General features: G+C 47.6%; 1 protein-coding gene across 1 annotated transcript in view; it reads right to left on the reverse strand.

Annotated features, from left to right (window-relative positions):
• KATNIP (katanin interacting protein) overlaps positions 1 to 25,281 on the reverse strand; it is a 177,381-nt gene that overhangs the window by 31,407 nt on the left and 120,693 nt on the right. The window contains exon 14 of the mRNA XM_052635696.1: positions 14,860 to 15,727. Coding sequence (XP_052491656.1) covers positions 14,860 to 15,727 — 868 coding nt within the window. The remainder of the gene's footprint in view (positions 1 to 14,859; positions 15,728 to 25,281) is intronic.

Consider the following 25,281-nt stretch of genomic DNA (forward strand, 5'->3'; position numbering starts at 1 on the left):
CAACTGAATTGACTTAGCATGGACGCATAAGCCAATTAACATGGGCTCAGTGGTAAAAAACCCACCTGCAATGCAGAAGACATGGGTTTGATCCCTGGGTCGGGAAGATCCCCTGGAGAAGGAAATGGCAAACCACTCCAGTACGCTTGCCTGGAAAATCCCATGGACAGAGGAACCTGGTGGGCTACTGTCCACGGGGTCGCAAAGAGTTGGATACAACTTAGCAATTAAACAACAACACAGCCAGTTTACAATGTTGTGATAGTTCCAAATGAACCCCAAAGGGACTCAGCTATACATATACATATATCCATTCTCCCCCAAACTCCTCTCCCATCCAGGCTGCCATATAACTTTGAGGAGAGTTCATTGTGCTATACAGTAGGTCCTTGTTGGTTATCCATTTTAAAGATGGCAGTGTGTACCTGTTGACCCCAAATTCCCTCTCTCTTCCCCCGACTCTTCCCCAGTGGGTGGTGTGATGCTCTTGGCTGTCTCAGTGCCCGCTGGCCCTTGAAGGGCGGAGCCAGGGATGCGACTAGGAATGGTCCAGGCACAGAATCTGGTCTCCTGTCTCAGGCACCATTCAGGTTGGTAAAAAAAACTGTCTGTGGTCACCCGAGTCTGGAACATTGTTGTTTTACAAAGAGACAAGTATCTTTTCGATATACTTTGGATTTTTAAAAAATGCAACGACTATGCAAATCAAGGGAACACTCCCTGGTTGTGGGAGAACCTTTGCCGGAAGTCATCTCCACTTCAGAAACTCACCCGACCCAAAGCGATGCGGCTGCCTGCGGCGTCTGAGTCAGCAACCCCAGGGTCTGATCTGGAGGCTGTCACGGCCACATGACCCTAACGGAGTTTTTCAAAGGCTGCCGAATGGCAGGTGGAAGGCTTGTGAAAGAATGTTACGTGAGGGGGGCGAGGGGAAGCCAGATATGCCATTTCAGATGCGGCCTCTCGTGTGGGCACCATGTCCCAACGTGTTAATATCATTCCTGGCTGGGGAATAGGAAAGACTTGAACTTTCTTCTTTGACACCTTCTCTTCTAAGTTCCCTACGTGTATTATTTTTATAATCAAGGACAAAATTCTATTAAAAAAGCCAAACGACCCAGGTATACTACAAGGTAAGGAATTTACTTCTACTTGTGATGAAATTGATTCCAAGAGCTGAGTTTATGTCCGGAGCATGTGGAGAACAGGGGCCTGGCCCTCAGGGGGTGGCTCCGAAGGTCGTGCCCTCCCCCTTGTAGGACAGTAAAGCCCAGGCATGTGCATCCAGCAAGCCATGGCTAACTGACACCTAAGGGTGTCATTCTGGACAAACAGCAGCTGACGACCCTGGCATTCTGTTTTCTCTCCTTTCATCTCATCCTGTGCCCTGTACTCCATTTTCTGCCTGTCTCCTAGGGGGCCTGACTCCATCAATTATCTCCTCTCTCTAGAATCTTCAATCACTCCTTCCCCACTGGCATCTCCCCTCTCTCTGCCTGCAGACACGCATACATCTCTCCTACCTGAAAGAAAAAGGAAGCTGACCTGATCTTGTGGCTCCCTCCAACTGTCGTCCTATTTTCTCCCTCCTTTCATTGCAGACACTGCATCCTTGTGACCCCAACCCTCGCTTTACCCCCTGTAACCCGGCTCCTCTGTGCAGAGCTGTTGCTTTTTGCAACCTCAAGCTCCACTTCTCCTCGTCGGTACAAAAATCCTGACTTTTCTTTGGGTGCCCTGTACTTTTAGGCCATGCAGTTTAGGTGAATGCTGACAGCACCTTTCCAAGCTGGGCTCATGAAAGGAACTATGCGGAAGGGGAAGGCTCTCTTTAAGTTGGTGCTGCTTCCTAGGAAGTACTAGTGGTAAAGAATGGGCCTGCCAATGTAGGAGACATAAGAGACCCAGGTTCCCTCCCTGGGTCACGAAGGTCTCCTGGAAGAGGGCATGGCAACCCACTCCAGTATTCTTGCTCAGAGAATGCCATGGAGGAGCCTGGTGGACTACAGTCCATGGGGTCGCAAAGCGTCGCACGTGACTGAAGCGACTTAGCACGCACGCATGCACTCTGAGCTGGTCGGATAGAGGGATGGAGTGGCCACTGGCTACGTTGTGGGGAGGGGAGAACGTGGCTGAGAATGAAGTGGGTGGATATGAACTGAGAGCTACAGAGTCCTGATGACACTTATATGATCCCCTGGATCCAGCCATGCCTGAAGCCAAACCCCTGGTGGATTTCTGTCCCTTGCATCCATAAGAGTCTTAGAATTCCCACCACCCCTCCACTGAAGCAACTTTATCCAAGTACACAATGACTCCAAGCACACAATCTTTCTCGGTCCTCTGTCCCTGTTTGATGTCCCAGTCAAGGTAGGTGCCCCTCCACCTGCTCAGGAGACATCTCTTCCTGGTTCTCCGCCCTCCCCTGCCAACTGCGCCTCTCTCTGTGCCACAGTACCCTCCGCTCCTCCTGGTGCTCTAACTCTGGCTGCACCAGAACGCCTCAAGCCCCTCCTGTCCTCTCCCAACACTCCCTTCATCCAGCTCCTGGCTCCTGTGCAAGCCCCGCTCACTGTCATAAGCCAGGTTCTGGCCTCTCTCTGTCCTCCCCAAACACTCCCTTCATCCAGCTCCTGGCTCCCGTGCAAGCCCCACTCACTGTCATAAGCTAGGTTCTGGCCTCTCTCTGTCCTCCCCCAGCACTGTCTTTATCCAGCTCCTGGCTCCCGTGCAAGCCCCGCTCACTGTCATAAGCCAGGTTTTGGCCTCTCTCCCTGGGGTACCATGTTCTAATTCCCACAATCCCTTGGAACATCCAGACATGTCAACTCTGTCACTTCCACCTCTAGATATCTAAAGTGGAGTTGACCAAATCCTCTAATTGGCATTATCCCTACTATGCCAGTGATTCAGATGGTAAAGAATCTGCCTGCAAAGTGGGAGACCTGGTTTCAATCCCTGGGTCAGGAAGATCCCCTGGAGAAGGGAAAGGCAACCCACTTTACTATTCTTGCCTGGAGAATTCCATGGACAGAGGAGCCTGGTGGGCTACAGTCCATGGGGTCTCAAAGAGTTGGACATGAGTGAGCAACTAACACTTTTCACTATAATACTGAGAATAAAGAAAATCTAACTCCTCACTGTGCCCCCAGGGCCCTGAGTGTGACCCCCCAACCCCCAACCTCAGCTGACTTCTCCAGCCTCACCTCCCACCCTTTTCTCCATGAGCATCCCACTCCAACCATGCCAGCCTTTCCTTCCACCCATACAAGTCTCTCCTGGCCTCAGAGACTTTGCCCTCACGGCACCCTTCTGCCAGGAACGCTCTTGCCCCAGAGACCCACTACACTGGCTCTTCTAGACACCCTCCTTCTGGGACAGGCCTTCTCTGCTCTCTCCCCTGCTGCATCCCAGGGCCTGGCACAGAACTGGTGCCTGGACATGCTCCTAAGTGTATCTCAGTAAAGGGACGGGGGCTTGGCACCACTATCACGTTCCCCGCTGTGCTCAGGGCTGGAGGCCGAGGGACTCCCCCCTCCACCTGTCAGTCCTGCACCTCTTCACCACCCTCCACTTCTCATCTGTCATTAACAAGACCCCAGGAGTCCCTCCCATCCTTGCCTCCAAGCGTGAGGCTTAACATCTGGCACAAGGAACTTCCATATGGATCGTCACCACCTCAGTTTATTGTGATTTGATTTCCACTGACTGAAATGAATGGGCCGGGCTGGTCTTCAAGGGCACGGAAGGAGAAAGCACCGAAAGTCATGTGTGTCAGGGACTCAGCGTGCCTTTCTCTGCTGGGGTGTGCGAGAAAGGCAGGACTTGGCTTTCATCCCGTGTCTGCTTTCTGACCCACTCTCCCCTAGAGAGGCACGCTCTGGGTTTCAAAAGTGGAGAGGTGCAGGCTTTGCCCTGGACCTCTCAGATGTGACAGCAGGCTGAGGCCAAGTTTCCCTCTGTTTGCAGTAGGACAGGCGACTTGTTAACCTTGGGAGTCAGGCAACTGCTGGGATCAGTGCTTTGTCCTGTCCGTCAACATTCCTCCCCACAGATCTGAATGGACAACAGAAAGCTATTGCTTTCATCTGCAGTCAACACGGTTTGGGAGGGAGCAATATGAGATGACGGGACTGAAGGTTCAAAACTATTCCTTGGTGGAGATTAATATGAACGGCAAAGTTCTGAACTTCACTTTATAAAAACCACTATGAAGTGTTAGTTGCTCAGTCATGTCCGACTCTGCGACTGCATGGAGCGTAGCCCTCCAGTGTCCTCTGTCCAAGGGATTTTCCCGGCAAGAATATTGGCATGGGTAGCCTTTCCCTTCTCCAGGGGGTCTTCCCAACGCAGGGATCAAACCCAGGTCTCCCACATTGCAGGTGGATTCTTTACCAGCTGAGCCACTAGGGAAACCCTGAGGTAGGCACTAATTGCTACTAAAAGGGGAAGTGCAAAAGCACATAGTGAGATGCAACAGAGCCACATTTATTCTAGGTGGATAGCCATAGCTGATAGGACAAGAAGTGGACATCTGACCTAAGCCAACCAATCAGCTTCTGCCGTGAGTCTTTGGAATTGGGGTTTCCTTTCGGCTCAGCTGGTAAAGAATCCACCTGCAATGCGGGAGACCTGGGTTCGATCCCTGGGTTGAGAAGATCCCCAGAAGAAGGGAAAGGCTACCCATTCCTGTATTCTGGCCTGGAGAATTCCATGGACTGTATAATCCATGGGGTTGCAAATTGGACATGACTGAGCAAATTTCACTTCACTTCACTCATGTCAGAGAGAGAGACTGCAAGGCCACTTCCTGCTATTTGCACAGAGTTGAGAAAACTGATCTCAGGAGGAACAGTGAGGGAAAATGGACCTGCAGAGCAGCAGAGGGAGGGCCCAGCAGCCCTGGAGGGTTTAGGAGAAGCATCCTTGGTGCCTCCTGGCTTTCTGGCTCCTCCTTTCAATCCCATGTGATGCTTCCTGTCTTTGCAGGGCCAGAGGCTTCTCAAATAACACCTCGTTACTGCTCAAACCGGACTGATGAGATTTCATTCATCTGTAGCTAACTGAGCCCCGATAAAGACATTTCCAAAATGCAGATATCCTTACAATGAGATACTTTGTTGGACAAAAGGATTTCCAGGCTCTGTCTTATGATGACAGAAGGATTCCAGCCCCAGGGAGGAACTTGGGCAGCCCTTCATTCTACAAGCACTGTTGGAGGGCTCGACCCGAACCTTTCCTGAAGGGCATGGCTGTGGGATTTGGCTCTATGTAATGAGTAATTTAAAATTTCTAAGCAACTCTCCTTTTTAGCACGACCAGCTTAACAAGCATGAAATCTCAAGAGCTCAGTTCTTAATGTGTGTTGAGCTAAGCAGTGAAATGCCTGGAAGGAAATTAAAGTGAGACAAAGTCTTCTGATCGTGGACAAGTTAGAAAAATGCCCATCACCTCATAACTCCCAGCGGTTCTCCAGGTCTGTTTACCAGTAAAGCTTGGAATTGCCTAAGTCTTCTGGGGGCAGGTGGCTGATGACAGCAGGGCAAGCAGGGCGCTGAAGGGTAGTAGCATGAAGCGTGGATGTTGGAGCCGGGCTGTGCGTGATGTTCAGTCGCTTCAGTCATGTCTGACTCTGCCCCATGGACTGTAGCCCGCCAGGCTCCTCTGGTCCATGGAATTTTTCCACCGAGAATACTGGAGTGGGTTGCCATGCCCTCCTCCAGGGAATCTTCCTGACGCAGGGACTGAACTCGAGTGTCCGGCGTCTCTTGCATTGCAGGCAGGTTCTTTACTGCTGAGACACTGCGGAAGCCAGCGGGGCTGCCTGGCCTTAAATCCTGCTCCAGCCCTTATTGATTGTGTGATCTGGGGAAAATGACTTAAACCTCACATTTTCTTTTCTTTTTATAATCATATAACTTTCAGGTGTGTAGCATAGTGGTTCAATATCTGTATACACAAAAAAGTGATCACCACCATAAATCTAGCTCCCATCCATTACCATAAAATTGACCTCCTTCATCCATCTCGTGGCTCAGAGGTTAAAGCATCTGCCTGCAATGAAGGAGACCTGGGTTCAATCCCTGGGTCAGGAAGATCCCCTGGAGAAGGAAATGGCAACCCACTCCAGTATTCTTGCCTGGAGAATCCCATGAACAGAGAAGCCTGATGGGCTACAGTCCACGGGGTCGCAAAGAGTCGGACACAACTGAGTGACTTAACTTTCACTTTCACTTTCGTCCATCTCACCCACACTGCAGTCACCTTCCACTCTGGTAACCACTAGTCTGCTTTCCATATCTGTGAATTTGTTTTTATTTTATTCTGTTTATTAGAGTCTACATATGAGTGAAGACATCAGTATTTGTCTTTCTCTGTCTGACTTATTTCACTTAGCATAATACCCTCAAGGTCCACTCATGTACATTACATTGTACATATATTACTCCATGTATATATGTACCATATCACAGCTTTATTCATTCATCAACAGACACTCAGGTTTTTTTTCCTATCTTGTCTCTTGTAAATAATGTTGCAATGAACATGGGGGTGTGTATAGCTTCTCAAATTAGTGTTTTCATGCTCTTCAGATAAGTACCCAGAAGTGGCATAGCTGGGTCATATAGCAGTCTATTCTTAATATTTTAAGGAATCTCCATACTGTTTGCCATAGTGGTTATACAAATTTACAATCTCACCAACAGTGTACAAGAATTCCCTTTTCTCCACATCCTCTCCAACATTAGTTCTCTTGTCTTGTTGATAGTGGTCATCCTAACAGGTATGAGGAGGTATCTCCTTGTGGTTTTGATTTGCAGTTCCCTGACAATTAGTGATACTGAGCATCTTTCCATGTACTTGTTGGTTATCTGTATGTCTTCTTTGGAAAAATGTCTATTTAGGCCCTCTTCCCATTTTTAAACCTGTTTTTTGTTGTTTTTGTTGTTGAGTTGTATGAGTCCTTTATATATTCTGGATATTAACCCCTTAAAACATATATGATGTGCAAATATCAACTCTTATTCAACAGATTGCCTTTTCATCTTGATGATGGTTTCCTTTACTGTATGTAAGCTTTGTTGATTGATGTAGTCCCATTTATTTATTTTTGCTTTTGTTTCTCTTGTCTTTGGAGTCAGAGCCACAAAAACATCTCTAAGGCTGGTGTCATTGAGATTACTGCCTGCATTTTCTTCTAGGAATTTTATGGTTTCGGGTCTTAAATAAATCGGGTCTTTAATCCATTTTGAGTTGATTTTTGTGTATGGCGTAATATAGTGGCCTAGTTCTATCCTTTTGCATGTGGCTGTCCAGTTTTCCCAACATTATTTATTGCAGAGACCGTCCTTTCCCCATTCTGTATCTTTACTCCTTTGTCATTGATTAACAAATAGTCCATATATGCATGGGTCTATTTCTGGGCTCTCAATTGTATTCCATTGATTTGTGTGGCTCTTTTTGTATCAGTATCATACTGTTTTGATTATTATAGCTTTGTAGTGTAACTTAAAACTAGGGAGCATGATACGTCCAGCTTTGTTCTTCTTTCTCAAGATTATTTTGACTATTTGGAATCTTTTGTGGCTCCATACACGTTTTAGAATTATTTCTTCTAGTTCTTGAAATATGCCATTGGAATTTTGATAAGGATTGCATTAAATCTATAGATTGCTTTGAGTAGTATGGACATTTTAAGAATATTAGTTCTTCAAACCCATGAGCAAGGAATATCTTCCATTTGTGTGTCTATGTCTTCTTTAATTTCTTTCATCAGTGTCTTTCACCTCCTTCATTAAATTTATTCTTAAGTATTTCGTCTTTTTTGATGCCATTATAAGTGGGATTATTTTCTTTATTTCTCTTTCTGCTAGTTTGTTATTAGCATATAGAAATGTCACATATTTCTGTATATTAGACTTTGCATCCTGCAGTTTTACTGAATTCATTTATTAGTTATAGCAATTTTTTGATAAAGTCTTTAGGGTTTTCTATTTCAATACGTAGTATCATGTCCTCTGCAAAGAGTGACAGTTTTTATTTCTTCTGTTCTGATTTGGATGATGTTTTTCTCTTTCTTGCCTAATTGCTATGGCTAGGACTTCCAGTGTTGAATGAAAGCAGTGAGAGTATATCCTTGTCTTGTTTCTGATCTCTTAGAGGAAATATTTTCAGCTTTTCACCACTGAGTATAATGTTAGCTGTGAGCTTTTCATATATGGTCTTTATTATATTGAGCTATGTTCCCTCTATATCAATCTTGTTGAGAAATTTTATCCTAAGTAAATGTTGAATTTTGTCAAAAGCAATTTTTTTTACATCTACTGAGATAATCATATGATTTTTATCTTTCATTCTGTTATATCACATTGATTAATTTGTGGATATTGAATCATCTTTGCATCCCTGGAATTCAGTTCAGTTCGGTTCAGTTCAGTTACTCAGTAGTGTCTGACTCTTTGCAACCCCACGGACTATAGCACACCAGGCTTCCCAGTCCATCACCAACTCCCGGAACTTGCTCAAACTCATGTCCATTGAGTTGGTGATGCCATCCAATCATCTCATCCTCTGTCACCCTCTTCTCCTCCTGCCTTCAATCTTGCCCAGAAACAGGGTCTTTTCTAATGAATCAGTTCTTCAAATCAAGTGGCCAAAGTATTGGCGTTTCAGCTTCAGCATCAGTCCTTCCAATGAATATTCAGGACTGTTTTCCCTTAGGATGCACAGGTTGGTTCTCCTTGCAGTCCAAGAGACTCTCAAGAGTCTTCTCCAACACCACACTTCAAAAGCATCAATTCTTCAGCACTCAGCTTTCTTTATCTTTCTTTATCTCTCACATCCATACGTGACTACTGGAAAAACCATAGCTTTGACTAGACGGACCTTTGTTGGCAAAGTAATGTCTCTGCTTTTTAATATGCTGTCTAGGTTTGTCATAGCTTTTCTTCCAAGCAGCAAGTGTCTTTTAATTTCATGGCTGCAGTCACCATCTGCAGTGATTTGGAGCCCCCCAAAATAAAGTCTCTCACTGTTTCCACTGTTTCCCCATCTGTTTGCCATGAAGTGATGGGACCAGATGCCATGATCTTTGTTTTCTGAATGTTGAGTTTTAAGCCAACTTTTTCACTCTCCTCTTTCACTTTCATCAAGAGGCTTGTTAGTTCTTCTTTGCATTTTGCCAAAAGGGTGGTGTCATCTGCATATCTGAGATTATTGATATTTCTCCTGGCAATCTTGATTCCACCTTGTGCTTCATCCAGCCTGGCATTTCTCATGATGTATTCTGCATATAAGTTAAATAAGCAGTGTGACAATATACAACCTTGACATACTCCTTTCCTTATTTGAAACCAGTCTGTGGTTCTATGTCCAGTTCTAACTGTTGCCTCTTGACCTGCATACAGATTTCTCAGGAGGCAGGTAAGGTGGTCTGGTATGCCCATCTCTTTAAGAATTTTCCACAGTTTGTTATGATTCAAAAACCCCTACTTAGTCATGGTGTGTGAGCCTTTTAATGTACTGTTGGATTAGGTTTGCTAATTTGTTGAGAATTCCTGCACATATATTCATCAGTGATACTGGCCTGTGATTTTCTTTCTTCCTTCCTTCCTTTCTTTCTTTCGTGCTGTACTTGTCTAGTTTTGCTATCAGGATAATGCTGACTTCATAAAATGTTTCAAAGTTTTCCCTCCCCTTCAGTTTTTTAAAAGTGTTTGAGAAGACTAGATATTAAACCTTCTTTGAATGTTTTATAGACTTCACCAGTGAAGTTATCTGGTCCTGGTATTTTGTTTGTTGGAAGATTTTTTGATTACTGTTTCAATCTCCTTACTAGTAATTGGTCTATTTAACTCTTCTATTTCTTCATGATTCAGTCTTAGAAGATTGTTTCTAGGAATTTGTTCATTTCTTCTAGGTTGTCCAATTTATGTGTATAATTGTTCATAGTAGTCTCTTATGATCTTTTTGTATCTCTGTGGTATTAGTTGTAACTTCTCTTTCATTTCTGATTTTATTTATTTGAGCTCTCTCTCTCTCTCTCTTTTTTTCTTGGTTAGTCTAGCTAAACGTTTCCCAACTTCATTTGTCTTTTCAAAGAATCAGCTCTTAGTTTCACTAATTTTTTTTTTCTATTTTATTTTAGTCTCTACTTCATTTATTTCTGCTTTGATCTTTATTATTTCCTTCATCTACTAATTTTGGGCTTCATTTGTTCTTCTTTTTCTAGTTCCTTTAGGTGTAACATTAGGTTGTTTATTGGGGATTTTTATTTCTTGAGGCAAACCTGTAGTGCCATGAACTTCCCTCCTGGAACCACTTTTACTATATCTCATAGATTTTGGTATGTCATATTTCTTTCTTTCTTTTAAAAATTCTATTTATTTATGTTGCTGTGCACAGGTTTTCTCCAGTTGCCGTGTACGGACTTCTCACTGCAGCAGCTTCTCTTGTTGCCAAGCACATGCTTTAGGGAACGTGGGCTCAGTGGTTGTGGTTCGAGGGCACTAGCGTGCAGGCTCAGTAGTTGCGGTGTACAGGCTAGTGTGTGTCTGTCTGGGTTCTTCTTATTCAGAGTTCTCTGGGCTTCCTGGATCTGGATGTCTGTTTCCTTCCCCAGGGGAGTTTTCAGCCACTTTTCCTTCAAATAATTTTTCATGTCCTTTCTCTTCCTCTGGGAGCCTATAATATGAATGTTATTCTTCTTGAGGTTCCAAAGCTCCCTTAAAATCTCTTTATTTTTTAACATTCCTTTTTTCTTGTGCTGCTCTGTCCCTGGGTGATGCTATTGCTGTGTCTTCCAGCCTGCTGATTTGTTCTTCTGCCTCATCCAATACGCTGTTGAACCCCGCTAGCGCATTTCTCAGTTCAGTTATAATTTCTGCTTGATAATTTCTTACATTTTCTATCTCTTTGTTGAGGTTCTCACTGGGTTTGTCCATTCTTCTTCCAATTTCTGTGAGCATCATCTGACCATTATTTTGAACTTTCTACCAGGTAGATTATTATCTTTGTTTTGTTTAGTTCTTTTTTGGTAGTTTTGTCTTGTTCTTTTGATAGGAATATATTCCTGTTTCCCCATTTTGCCTAATTCTCAGTGTTTGTTTCTATATGTTAGGTAAATCAGCTCTCTTGGCCTTGAAGGAGTGGTCTTATGTAAGAGATATCCTGTAGGGCTCAGAAATGCAATTCTGCCTGGCAACCAGAGCCAAGTGCTCAAAGGGTGTCCCCTTACGGGTTGCATGCATGCTCTTGTTGTGGCAGGGTCATGGGTGCTGCTGTGCACTGGGGGCAGGGCTAACCCCTGGAAATACAGCAATGCTGGCCCGATGGCTGCTGAGTTCTAGTGGGCAGGGTTTATCACCTAGTCAGCTGTGAGGCCTGGCTGAGGTGCAGGGGTGGGTAGGGTTCTAAGTGGGGTGTGCCTACTGGTGCTCAGACTAGAGGGAGAATTCCAAAATGACACCCATAGGCACTGGGATCAGCAAAGTAGCCTGAAATTGCAAAAATGGCTCCCTCTGGTTTCTCAGTTCCCAGGGAGCGTGCAAAATGGGTCCAGCAGATGCTTGGAGATTAATATGTGGGTCCCACTCACTTATGGTCCATGCATGTTTTAACCCAGTGTTTTTGTGCTGGTTTTCAGGTTGAGTGAATCTGTGAGTGAGCCCTTTAAAAACTAGCTTTCCATTCTCTGCAGTTCCATAGTTTGGGGTGTATTCTTCATTGGTTTTTAAAGCCAGATGTTTGGGGGGCTCATCTCTCATGTGCAGGATCCAAGAATTGGGGTGCCTAATGCTCAAATTCCTTAATCCTCAGAGAAAGTAACAGTACCTGTGTAATCCTCGCATCTGCAGAATGTCATGGTTGGGGTGTGGTTTTTTTCCTTAGTGAGATCATCTCTGTGCCTCCCTTACCCACCTTGATGCTGTCCTTTTACCCTTTACTGTGGAGACTTTGTTCATCCAGCTTTCAGGTCCTTTTCAGGGGGAATTATTTCACATGCAATTGTAGTTTTGTTGCGTGCATGGGAGGAAGTGAGTGGGATCTTCATATGCCACCATTTTGAACCTTCCATCTTACCCTGCTTTCTTACCTCACATTTTCTTTTTTTAATTCATTAATTCATTTTTGGCTGCACTGGGTCTTCATTGCTGTGCATGGGCTTTGGCGAATGAGGGATGCTCTCTGGTCGCAGGGTGCAGGCTTCTCATTGCAGTGACTAGCTAATGGCGAATGAGGGATGCTCTCTGGTCGCAGGGTGCAGGCTTCTCATTGCAGTGACTTCTCTTGTCGCGACTCACAGGCTCCAGTAGTTCTGGTGCACAGGCTTAGTTGCCCTGCGACATGTGGAATCTTCCCAGAGCAGGGATCGAACCCATGTCCTCTGCATTGGTGGGTGGATTCTTAACCACTGGGCCACCAGGGAAATCCCCACATTTTTTTTATCTGTAAAATGGCGCTGATATGAGAATTAAATGAGCCCGTTTGAGTAATATGCACAGATGCCCAGCCTGGTTTACTGCAAACATGCCATGCATCTAGCCATTGCAATTCTTTTTTATCATCATTCCTCCCACACACTGCAGGAGACCCGCCATGAGTCAGGCACCTGGGTCCCGGGGTGTGTGTGTGCTAAGTCGTTTCAGTAGTTTCCAACTCTTTGTGACACCCTGGAGTAGAGCTCACCAAGCTCCTCTGTCCATGTGATTCTCCAGGCAAGAATACCAGAGTGTATTGCCACGCCCTCCTCCACGGGATCTTCTGGACCCAGGGATTGAACCTGTGTCTCATTATGCCTCCTGCATTGGCAGGTGGGTTCTTTACCATTAGTGCTACCTAGGAAGCCCGAGGTCCTGGGGATCCCAACACAAATAAGACACAGCATCTGCCCCCAAAGAGCTTCTTGGTCCTTTTCTTCCACTCTGCACTCCTCCCTGAGACACAGTCTCAGGGTTAAGTCTTGGCGGGATGGGCAGCACAGTCTGTAAGGCTGGGGAGTCAGAAACAGAAGCTCTGCCTGGGAGAAGGAAGCCATCTCTCACCATGGAAAGGCACTCAAGAGTCTGAGGGGACTGCTCTGCCCCAAGTGACACTGAGGGTCTGAAAGAGACCACAAACTCTCCACATTTCTAAGTGTAACTCTGGCTAAATGCAGACCTTTGGGGTCTGTCCACTAAATAAGAATGGTGCAGGTGCTAACGTAATTCACTAAAAATATATGCATGGGTTTTGCATACAGCTAAACCACCATCCCATGCTGCTGCCGCTGCATCACAGAGTGCGCATGCTGCTGCTGCCGCCGACAATAATAGCAGACAGCAGCAGCGAACATCTGTTGGGTGTTCTTATATGCCAGGCTCAGTGCCGAATGCTGCCCCTGTATGATCTCATTTGATCCTCCCGGCTTCTAACCCACCATGAGTTGGGTATTATCTGCCTCCTTCCACATGAGGATATGGAGGCTCAGAGGGATTTCAGAACTTGCCCACAGTCTGGGCTGGCAGTGGGGAACCAGGATAAACGTTTGATTTCAGGGCTTGTGCTTCTATGTGGTACAGAGTGGGGATAAACCCAGAGGATCTCGAGGTGAACCCTGTCTCGGTAGGTCCAGGAGCTTTGTGGACAATAAAGGATGTAGAAGCTAGTGTTGAAATAATGGCCCCCGCTTCTGGAGCACATTCCACATGCCAGGCTCTGGTCACTATCTTGAAGCCATCGTCTCATTCATTTCTCACAATGCTGTCGGGGGAGGGCCAGTTGTGGGAGTTCATTCCCATTTCACAGATGAAGATGCTGAGGCTCCGAAAGCGCAAGTGTCCAGCTCTACAGGACCCAGGCGAGAAGTCTCAGGTCTGCAAGTAGCAGAGTCTGAATTCAAGTGGTTTGACTCGTGTTGCTCTGCTACATTCTGTCCTGGGAGCCAAATCTGAGTGCAAATATTCAGAAACCCATCTCCTTTCAGATCTCTCAGAGATAATCTACTGCAAAGTTCACAAAGCAGGTGAATCCTGCTGCCAGATGTGTATTTTTTTTTTTTGACCCACACAGTGGTTTAAAAATAATCTCCATCAGTGGTCAATGTTGAAAAATAAGAATATTCTACAATTTTGATTTATCTTGATAAAAGGAAAAGGGAGATCTAGCCCAAGGGCCTTATATTTCTTTTTCTTTTAATATTTGTTTATTTGGCTGCCTTTCAGTCTTAGCTGCATTATGTGGGAGCTTTCGTTGCAGCCCACAGGCTTAGTTGCTCTGTGTCATGTGGGATCTTAGTTCCCTGACCAGGAATCAAACCCATGTCCCTTGCATGGCAAGGCAGATTCTCAACCACTGGGCCACCAGGGAAGCCCTGGGCTTGTATTTCTGAATGCCAAAAAGCCCCCTTTCGATGGGTCTGTGCTCTCCAGTTTGCCACAGTCCTCACCACTCCCTATAGTACTTCCAACTCCCAGGCAAGAATCAATTGCTATTTATCATCACACTTGCATTATTTCCCTAACAGTACAGTTAAGAATAAAGTGAGGTAATTAGAGACCAAAAGTCTTTATCAGAGGTTAGATAACAGACTAGATTGGAAAAGCCATGGTCGGCAAGAAAAATGGACAAAGGAACATATCTTGGAGCCAGTGACAAACACGCCTGTGGGTTTCACGGGCGAAGGGTGCCTTGCCCACTTCACTCACTGCTACTGCCCCTGTGGCCCCTGAGACAGGGAATCTGTGACCCTTGGTTGAGAAGAACCTTCTTGTTTTGCAGTTGGGGGAACTGAGGTCCAGGGAGTAATACAGCTTCATGACAGTTGGCGCCCCTGGCTCCAGTGAGATAGACCCAGTGAGTCAGATGGATTCTGGAACTTACCTCTGCTGGCTGGCTGGCCGTCACCATGACTGAGACTGAGGGCATCCCTCCTCAGGCCCCTCCTCCCACTGGCAGGCTGCTCCCTGTTGGGGGGCTGGTTAAAGATGTCAAAGTCATCACCGTGGACTGTGGGGGTTGTCCTCTGAGCTCTCTCAGCGGCAATGACATTCCAGCTGTTCACCCGCCCTTGCTCACGTCGGGGGCCTTTATCCCTGGCCTCAGACCCTCCAGGCCCCTTGCCAATGACATTGTCTGATGGAAGCTCTTCTCTCCAGTCCAGTGGCTTCTCTGGACTCAGCCAGAGGGGTTTCAACTTCGGGCCTCCCGGCTTCCTGCCTTTCCCCACGGGAGAAGGTTGTAACCAGGATGGGGTTTTCCCTGGTGGCTCAGAGACTTTTCTGCCCGTGAGGTTTTCCAGCTGTTGGAGCAGCGAGAGCTCCTGGTCAGGAGGAGGAGGGCACTCCACAGGGGAGGAGTGGGGAGGACCACTGGGCTCGCCACCCATCGAGGATGGGGCGGCTAAAATGCTGAGCTCCTCCTCTAACTGGGACAAACTGTCTTTCACGCCTTTGGGAGAATTCATCCTTCCAACAAATAAATTTCCTTGTGAAGAAACCTTCACATCCTCTCCTGCTCCAGCTGGCTGCGAGTGACTGGCGTGGAGCTCCTCATGCCCCTCGGTTCCGGGCGTCTTGCGGACACCTCCGCTTTCTTCCGAGAGGGCAGCATCGCTCTTTTCCATCCTCTCATCCTGCAGCCCCACCAGGATGCTCTGTGGGGCCTCGCCACCTCCTTTGTCTAACTTGCCGTCAAAGATGAGTTTTTTGTTGACATAAAGCTTCACGTTCTTAGCCCCAATGTCAAAGTCCTAAAAACACAAAATTTCACAAAATGAAGGTGCGCCGCATTGCACTGATGTATCAAGTTTTGAAAGCAGCCAATGAGGGACTTCCCTGGTGATGCACTGTTTAAGAAGCTGCCTGCCAATGCCAGGGTCATGGGTTTGATCCCCGATCTGGGAAGATTCCACATATGGTGGGGCAACTAAGCCCATGTGGACAAGGACTGAAGCCTGCCTGCCTAGAGCCTGTGCTCTGCGTCAAGGGAAGCCACTGCAGTGAGAAGCCCACGCACAGCTAGAGTGTCACCCCCTCTTGCAACAACTAGAGAAAGTCCACTGTGCATCAGTGAAAACCCAGGGCAGCCCTCCAAAAAAAACTAGCAGATGAAAAAGAGGAATGTGGGATGCTAAAAACGTGAGCTTTCTGAGACCACAGCACTAGGGCTGTTAAATCAGGCTCTGTCTCATTCTGGCGCAAAGGGTTCTATATGCTATAAATCAAAGGCCTTTCACAAAGAGGAGCCTCCGTCGCCATCTTCGTCATCATTACCTCCTTCTGGGACACGGGTAATAGCCTGCTAATTGGTCTGCCTGCTTCCTGTCTCTTGCTCCTTCATCCTCAGCTTCACATTGCCACCAGAGTTAATTTCCTACAAGAGCTGGATCTGGCCCCATCACGTCCCTTTGTGAAATCCTTCATGTGTTTTCGCCACATATAGTTCCTTAAAGCATGGGTCCTGGGCCTCCTGCACCAGAAAAGCTGGGCAGGCACATAAAATGCAGACATCCTAGGTCCCAGGGGATCCATATTTTGGGGGCTCTGAAAGCAGAGCCTGAGACAAGGATTTGAGTGCAGGTAGCTTATGGGTAGCTGCTCCTTTGAGGGAGAGTCAGGTAGGGCAGGTGAGAATGCAAAAAGGTTTTCGGGCTGGTCACTGCTGTGGGCAACTGGGGCTCCCTCCAGCTAGGACACTGTGAGCGACCTGCAGAAAGAATCTCAGAAATGTCCCTCCAAAGGTGGGGGGTTGGACATTTATCCACTGACCCCCTTCCCTGTGGCTGACGGCTGCCCCAGGGGGCACTGATGCCCTGCCATGTCCACAGGTTGAGCCCTCTGGTGGCTTTGGGGAAAGGACCCAAGCAGCAAGGCTGAGAGCCTGGAGGCACTGGGGGTGGTGCCCAGTTGGCATGCCCAGAAACTGTCTCAACTCACTGCAGCCACAATCAGAGGGGAGCCCAGACGATGCAGTGTGGGCACTTCACTTGTGATGGATAATCCAGATTGTTTCTTTGCACACAGAAGCTGAACGATGCCAGGCATGTGAGAGGAACTCTGAACCCCTGGTAAAGAACCCAGCTGCAGTGAGGGAGACCTGGGTTTGATCCTGGGTTGGGAAGATCCTCTGGAGAACAGAAAGGCTACCCACTCCAGTATTCTGGCCTGGAGAATTCCATGGACTGTATAGTCCATAGGGTTGCAAAGAGTCGGACACGACTGAGCGACTTTCACTTTCACTTTCAGCGTGACAGAAAATGACCTTCATAAGAGGGTCCCTGCCTGGTCTTCTCTCTTCCCCTCCCCTAGCACGTGTGCCCCACATCAGGCCACAATGCTTCACACTTAAAATCAAATCACACCTTCTACTACTGCCCTATTTGGTCATTCTTTTTTTACACAAAAACAGTTTTAATCAACAGCTCTCTTGAGGAATGTAATACCTACCTCATGCAGTAAACTGGACATATTTAAAGTGTACAACTTAATGGATAAAGAAGATGTGCTAGAAGTATATATATAATGGAATATTAGTCATAAAAAAGAATGAAGTGATGCCATTTGCAGCAACATGGATGGACCCAGAAAATATTATACAAAGTGAAGTGAGACAGAGAAAGACAAATATCATATGATATCACCCACATGTGGAACCTACAAAAAAGACACACATGAACTTATTTGCAAAACAGAAACAGACCCAGAGACTTAGAAAACAAACTTACATTTACCAAACGGGAAAGGAGCGACGGAAGGATAAATTCGGAGCTTGAGATTAGCAGATACACACAACTATCTATAAAATAGATAACCAACAAGGGTCTACTTAAAGCACAGAGGACTACATTCAATATTTTGTAATAACCTGTAAGTGAAAAGAATCTGAAAAAGGATACAAACATATATAATCTTTTATATGTATATATATGTATATATATATATATATATATATATTTGAACCACTGTGCTTTACACCTGAAACTAAAACAACACTGTAAATCAACAATACTTCATTTAAAAATAAATAGTAAAGCACAATTTAGACAGCAAGGAGATCAAACCAGTCAATCCTAAAGGAAACCAACCCTGAATATTCATTGGAAGGACTGATGCTGAAGCTGAAGCTTCAATACTTTGGCCACCTCATGCAAAGAGCTGGCTCATTGGAAAAGACCTGGATGCTGGGAAAGACTAAGGGCAGGAGGAGAAGGGGGCAACAGAGGATGAGATAGTTGGATGGCTTCATCGACTCAGCGGGCGTAAGTCTGAGGAAGATCCGGGAGACACTGGAGGACAGGGAAGCCTGTAGTGCTGCAGTCCACGGGGTCGTAAAGAGTTGGATACAACTGAGCAACCGAACAACAAATACAACTTGTTAAGTTTTAACACATATACACCCATGATCATTACCCGGAGGCTTCCTCATACCCCTTCAAATTCCCTTCCACCCCGCCCCTAGGCAACCACTCACCAGCCTTCTGTCACTACAGATTAGGTTGCATTTTCTAGAATTTTTATACAAAAGGAGTCACACACTATGACCTCCATGGGGCCTGGGGGTCTGGTTTCTTTCCCCCAGCATAATATCTCCGAGATTCATCCATGTTGCTGATGTGAAGAGTTTCATGCCTTCTTATTGCTGAGGAGCAGTCTATCCTGGGGTGCCCCACAGTCTGTCTGTCCATCCAGCTTCACAGCAAACTCTGGGAGGCTGCACCTCCCTCCAGCTGGCCTTTGCCTCCTCTCCTCTACATGAACCCACCCTGCCAAGAGTGCCAGTAACTGGGATGATAACCATCATCCTTGTTCTCTGGATGATTCTGATTGGTTCTTGTCCTGGTCCATCACTCACAGGGCCCTCCTCTCACTCTCAAGGGTGCCCTGGTTTGGACAACCAGTTTTAGGGTCCAGCAGGTGACCAGACACACTGGGAAGTTCTCAGTCCTTAGGCGGGTTATCCCCCTGCTTCCTGTTCTCACAGCAGCCCAGGCTCCCTGTTCTCACAGCAGCCCAGGCTCCCTGCTGCTCCTTGACTGGCTGGGTGGGTCCCGGGCCTCCTGATTTTCCTGTGTTCTCTCACTAGGTGGTCCCACTCAGGCCCAAGGCCCTAAATTTCATCCTTGCATTGGTGACTCCCAACTATTTAATTTATTTTACTGGAGTATAGTTGATTTACAATGTTGTATTAGTTTCAGGTGTACAGCAAAGTGATTCAGTTATATATATATATATCTTTGCCAGATTCTTTTGCATTATGTTTTATTGCAAAATATTAAATATAGTTCTCTGTGCTATACAGTGGGCCCTGTTGTTTGTCTGTTTTATATATAGTAGTTTGTACCCGTTAATCCTAAACTCCTAATTCATCTTTTCCCACTCCCTTTCCCCTTTGGTAACCACAAGCTTGTTTTCTATGCTCATGAGTCTGTTTCTGTCTGGTGAATAAATGCATCTGGATTACCTTTTAGATTCCACGTAAGTGATACCATATGATGTTTGTCTTTCTCTTGACTTTACTCTGGCCTTCCCCAGTGGCTCAGCAATAAGGAATCCGCCTGCACTGCAGGAGACATGGAGACATGGGTTCGATCCCTAAGTTGGGAAGATCCCTTGGAGGAGGAAATGGCAATCCACTCCAATATTCTTGCCCAGAAAATCCCATGGACAGAGGAGCCTGGGGGCTATAGCCTATGGGATCGCGAAAGAGTCAGTCATGACAGAGAGAGTGAATCACAACAAAGGTTCCACTTCACTTAGTATGAAAATCTCTAAGTCCATCCATATGGCTGCAACTGGCATTAGTTCATTCTTTTTATGGCTGAGCAGTATTCCCTGGTGAGTGTGGTGGTTTAGTTACAAAGTCATGTCAGACTCCTGTGACCGCATGAACTGTAGCCTGACAGGCTCCTCTGTTCATGGAATTCTTCAGGCAAGAACACTGGAGTGGGTTGCCATTGTGTGTGTGTGTGTGACATATATATCATATGATATATATATGACATGCTGCTAAGTCGCTTCAGTCGTGTCCGACTCTGTGTGACCCCATAGACGGCAGCCCACCAGGCTCCCCTGTCCCTGGGATTCTTCAGGCAAGAACACTGGAGTAGGTTGCCATTTCCTTCTCCAATGCATGAAAGTGAAAAGTGAAAAGTGAAAGTGAAGCTGCTCAGTCGTGCTGACTCTTAGCGACCCCATGGACTGCAGCCCACCAGGCTCCGCGGTCCATGGGGTTTTCCAGGCAAGAGTACTGGAGTGGGGCGCCATTGCTTTCTCCTATATATGACATATATATATATATATATATATTTTTTTTTTTTTTCCTTAATCCAGTCCTCTGTCAATGGACATTTAGGTTGCTTCCATGTCTTGGCTAATGTAAACAGTGCTGTGTGGACACTGGACTCCTGACTGTTCTAATCTCCAATTCAGGCCTCTCCATCTGGGCCCAGTGACCACGTGACTATTCTTCCTGCATATCTAACAAGGATCTCAACCTTAATGAGCCCCGAACAGAATGATCAATTCACTTTTCCCAAACCTCATTTTCATCCATCTTGAAAATGGTTCCTTCATTCAACCAGCTGCCCCAAACCTAGGAGTCCTTGAGCCTTCTTGCTCTTTCACACACATGTCCAGTTCATCAGAAGCTCCCACGGTTCCACCTCCCAAACCTCTCCCTAATCTGACCTCTTCTTCCCAGATGGCCCCTGCCTCCTAGCCCAGGCCACCACCATCTCTCCCAGAGACAACAACTGTAATTGGTCTCCGTGTTTCCACTCTGCACCGTCACGCACCCGCCCCCAACACACCCCAGCACACACATTTCATTTTCAGCAGCCAGTCCTCCTTAAAAAGCAGCTTAAATCACTAGGGGATTTCCGAGTGGTCCAGTGGTTAGGACTCTGCACGTCCACTGCAGGGGCCCCGGGTTCAATTCCTGGTCAGGGATCTAGGACACCACACACTGTGTGGTGTGTCCGGAAAACAGAACAAAACACCCACGACAAAAACAAATCAGATCATGCTTAAAACCACCCCACAATTTCCTATCACTCTGAGAATACATGCTAGCTCCCTTCAGGAGCCAACATAGCCTGTGTGATCTGGTCCCAGGATGACCTCTCTCCCCTTCCTTTCCCCCTCCCAGCACACCACTCCACTTGCGGCTCCGTGATTCTGTGGAGCTCAAGGCCACCTCGGGACCTGGGCAACTGCCTGGCACGTTCTGCCCCCAGAGACCTGCAAGCCTGGCTCCTCGTCTTCAAAGAGATGGTGCTGCTCTCCCTAAGGCAGCCCCCGCCCTATCCAATCCCCTTTCTAGCCCATGGTCCTGTTCTATTTTCTTCCTGTCTCTGACATGGTCTTGTTCATCAGCTTTCTAATTTATTTATTGGCTCCCCCACTCAAAGTTAGGGCTGCCCTGATGGCTCAAGTGGTAAAAAAAAAATCTGCCTGCAAGCCAGGAGACCTGGGTTTGATCCCTAGGTCAGGAAGATCCTTGCAGGAGGAAAGGGCAACTCACTCCGGTATTCTTGCCTGGGAAATTCCACGGACAGAGGAGCCTGGTGGCAAACAGTCCATGTGGTTGCAAAGAGTTGGCCATGACTGAGCACGCCCACACACACACACTCAAACTTAAGTTCCAGGGGCTTCCCTGGTGGCTCAGTGGTAAAGAATCCACCTGCCAATGCAGGAGACATGGGTTCAATGCCTGACCCAGGAAGACCCCACGTATCATGAAGCATCTAAGCCCGTATGCCACAACTACCGAGTCTGTGCTTTAGAGCCTGACAGCTGCAACTACTGAAGCCCACGCACCACAGAGCCCACGGGCCACAACGCCAGAAGCCACCACCGCTAGAGAGGAGCCCCTGCTTGCCACACTGGAGAAAAGCCCTCACCGCAATGAAGACCCGCCGCAGCCACAATTAAACAATAGACAAACAAGCTCGAGACAGCAGAGGTGCTACCAGTCTCATCCAAGGGCCCAGCAAGTACCTGGCACACAGTCTTTGCTCAGCCGTCATTTTGGAATTACAAACGAATCAACACAGCCACTTTTCTCCCCAGGTAGCGCTGCTTCCTAACAATCCTCAGAGAACAAGCCTGATCAGAAAAATGGCAGCCTGTGGGTTTCAACCCCAGACCGTGTTCCGTCTTGCTTTGGCTTCTGATCTACTCTTGGGATGTGAGAGCAGAGACTCCCAGAGGTGTCCATGTAGACTCATTTCCCCCCTTTTGCCTTCCTGAAAGCCAGGCAGGGAAGCTCTAACTAAATTCCTAGCTCACTGAGCTATTGCTCTGAAGACTTCCGGAGCAATCTGGGATGAGAACCGTCAAGCCCGTGTTAGACGACAGGAACCCGGCTTCAGTCGTCCAGTTGCGGGATGGCAGGCTGCTATTTGCTGCCTGTCAGAAAAGCTGATCCTCAGAGCACCCTTTTTCATGTTTATATGGATGTGTTCTCTGTTTAGCGGAGGTGCAGAGCAAGCGCGTGCTGTGAATTAATCAGGAAATAGCTACTGGAGAAGGACAGCCTGGGGAGCTTCCAGTTACTAGTTCCGCAAAATTACCGCCGTGGAAACATCTGGAGAAGACACGCTGTCACTGAAAGAGGTGGGGGGAGGGGGGTGGGAAGCACGCTTTTCAGTCCCATAGTCACGAGGTGGGTATCCTGGATCCCATCGGGAGATGCCTGGTCTCCACAATGGGCTCTCTGACCATCCGCAAACCATCTAGAGCCCCTCCTGATCTCAGCTCTCTCCAAGAAGCCTGGCCGAGGGACTTCCTTGGTGGTCCAAGGGTTAGGAATCCACCTTGCAATGCAAGGGACGTGGGTTCAATCCCTGGTTGGGGAGCTAAGCTCTCGCATGTCAAAACTAAGCCTGTGTGTTGCAACTACTGAGCCTGATGGCTGCAACTAGGGAGCCTGTGGGCCACAACGAAAGAACCCACGTGAGGCAGTGAAGATCCCGCATGTCACAGCTAAGACCCAAGGCAGCCAAATAAATACATAAAATAAAAAGAAGCCTGGCTGAGTGGGGATAGAGAGTGGGGAGCAGGCTGGAGCAGGGTGTGACTGCCAGTGCTCACAGGACTGGACAGATAGGAGAGAGAAGAAGGTTAGGTTTGAAACCAGAGGGAGTGGTGGGGGTCCTGGGGAACTGAGAGGCTCATGCCCCCTGCCTGATGGTGTTTAAATCTGCCAAAGTTCCAACACTCTCCAGATCAAACAAGCCATTTGTCAGATTCTGTAGGTGAATCTGATCCAAGCAACACCAGGGTGGGATCCTGGGTGGGGAACAGCATCTGGGGGTGCCGAGTGTGAAACATGAAAGGCCACACGCATTGTCCCATGCTGTCCTTCAAACTACTCGCCAGGGTGGGCCTTAGCGCCCATCTGACAGATGAAGAAACTGAGGCTCAGCCTTCCCTGAGGTCACACAGCTGGTGCACAGAGAGCCACTCTTGCTGCACCCCAATCTCCTACTGCCATCTCTCTCTGGGTCAAGCCGGACCCAGAGAAGGCCTTGGTCTCGGTTGTGCCTGCCTGGCCACTGGCAGAATCACCTGCTTTGGGTTCACTCTGAGCTCCTACTTCTATTTTTCAAATTAGTCCTCACGGACCAAGAGTCTCACACTCCCATCCTGACTCCTCCTCACTCCCCAGAGGCAATTGACATGGGTGCTGGTGGGGGGCGGGGCATGCCCACGCTCCTGTCCTTGCAGACTTTTCCTACGTATTTATGTACACATCGATGCAACCGTCAAAGCTCAAGCATGTGGTCGGAAGCCATCTGAGATACACTGCTGTGTCGTGGCGAAGACAGGGTTGAGATTTTGCAGGTCTGTACTCGTCGGCATCCCCTCAGTGAAGCTCTGGATGAAGGGTGCCTTTGGGAATAAATCCAGGGGAAAATCCTCTTGCTGCTAAAGAACGAGCCTGCTTCTTCCTTCCAACTAGAGGGCTCTAGTCCTATTTCCTCCTTTGCCTTGGCTTCCAAGAATTCCAGGTGAAATTCCATCCTGCTGATGACCTTACCCTCGAGAATCATTTGTGTGTGTGTGTGTGTGTATTTGTTCCCTTGGTACTCATATTTTCTTCCTCGTTTAACTAGAGTTATTGCTATGTCCTTTGTTGACGCTGCCTCAAACCCCTTTTGCAATGCATTTTCAAAAGGACGCTGAAACTCTGGCTGGCACGTGGTGGAGGGGAGCACCGTTCCTTGTCCAAAAAAGGGCTTTACCCTTTGTTCCAGCTGCCCAGAACCAATCACGTTGGGACTGTAATGCATTTGAACCCAACAATATTAATATCATTTTGATCTAAGTGATTGAATTGACTCAGTAAGGCCACGTTCCTCCTTGGCCCTGGGGTCGAATGACATGTCTCTTCCAATGAGCACACGAATTGCTCAGGGAAGACTGATGGCGGATCGGTTTCATCATGACAGCAACCCTAGCAGAGGCGGGGGCTCTTGTGCTCATAAAACGCTTTGCCTAGACACTAATACCTGGCCCTGAGCACAGGCAGCAAAGCCTGAGGGAAATCATTTGGAGCAGAGCGTTGGCTAGGCCCACCCGCCGGATGCCAGGGAGGATCCACTGCAGGTCCCCGACCTCTGGGATCTAACGCCTGATGATCTGAGGTGGGGCTGATGTTAATAATAATAGAAATAAAGTGCACAATAAATGTAATGTGTTTGAATCATCCTGAAACCTAGCCCCACCCCCTGACCCCCAGTCTGTGGAAAAACTGTCTTTCAGGAAACTGGTCCCTGGTGCCAAAAAGGTTGAAGACTGCAGCTTTAAGGCAAAGCCTTCATTGGTATGGGTGCACGACTGGAGTCAAACCAGCTGTGTGCCTCTGGACCTCACTGGGTACAACCCAGGCAGCCCCCCAGCCCAGCTGTTCTGTCTCCTGCTGAGTGCCCGCGCTGGCCCCTATGCACAAGGAGAAGACAAGCTTCCATCCTTCACTGCTCTCTTTGCCCGGGAGTGCTGGGTCCCGAACAGGAGGGGCCAAAGGGCTGTGGGATGATTGGGAGGCTTTCTGGGGACGGGGGCCTTTGGGGAGTGAGCCGCTGCAGCCCAGAGAGCCATCATGCAGGCTTCAGGACCCGGCTCAGGAGCTGACCCCTCTGGGAAGCCCCCGGCCTTCACCATCTGCCCCACCTGACTCTTCAGGTTGGGTCGAGGGTCCTCCTCTGGGCTCTCAGAGCTGGGTGTGCACTGGGACTCTCGCACTAACGACCTTGTGGTCCCATGTGCAAACCTGTCCTCACCCGGATGGAGGCCTTCAAGG

The sequence above is a fragment of the Budorcas taxicolor genome, chromosome 2, assembly GCF_023091745.1.
Source record: "Budorcas taxicolor isolate Tak-1 chromosome 2, Takin1.1, whole genome shotgun sequence".
Classification (NCBI taxonomy): Eukaryota; Metazoa; Chordata; class Mammalia; order Artiodactyla; family Bovidae; genus Budorcas; species Budorcas taxicolor.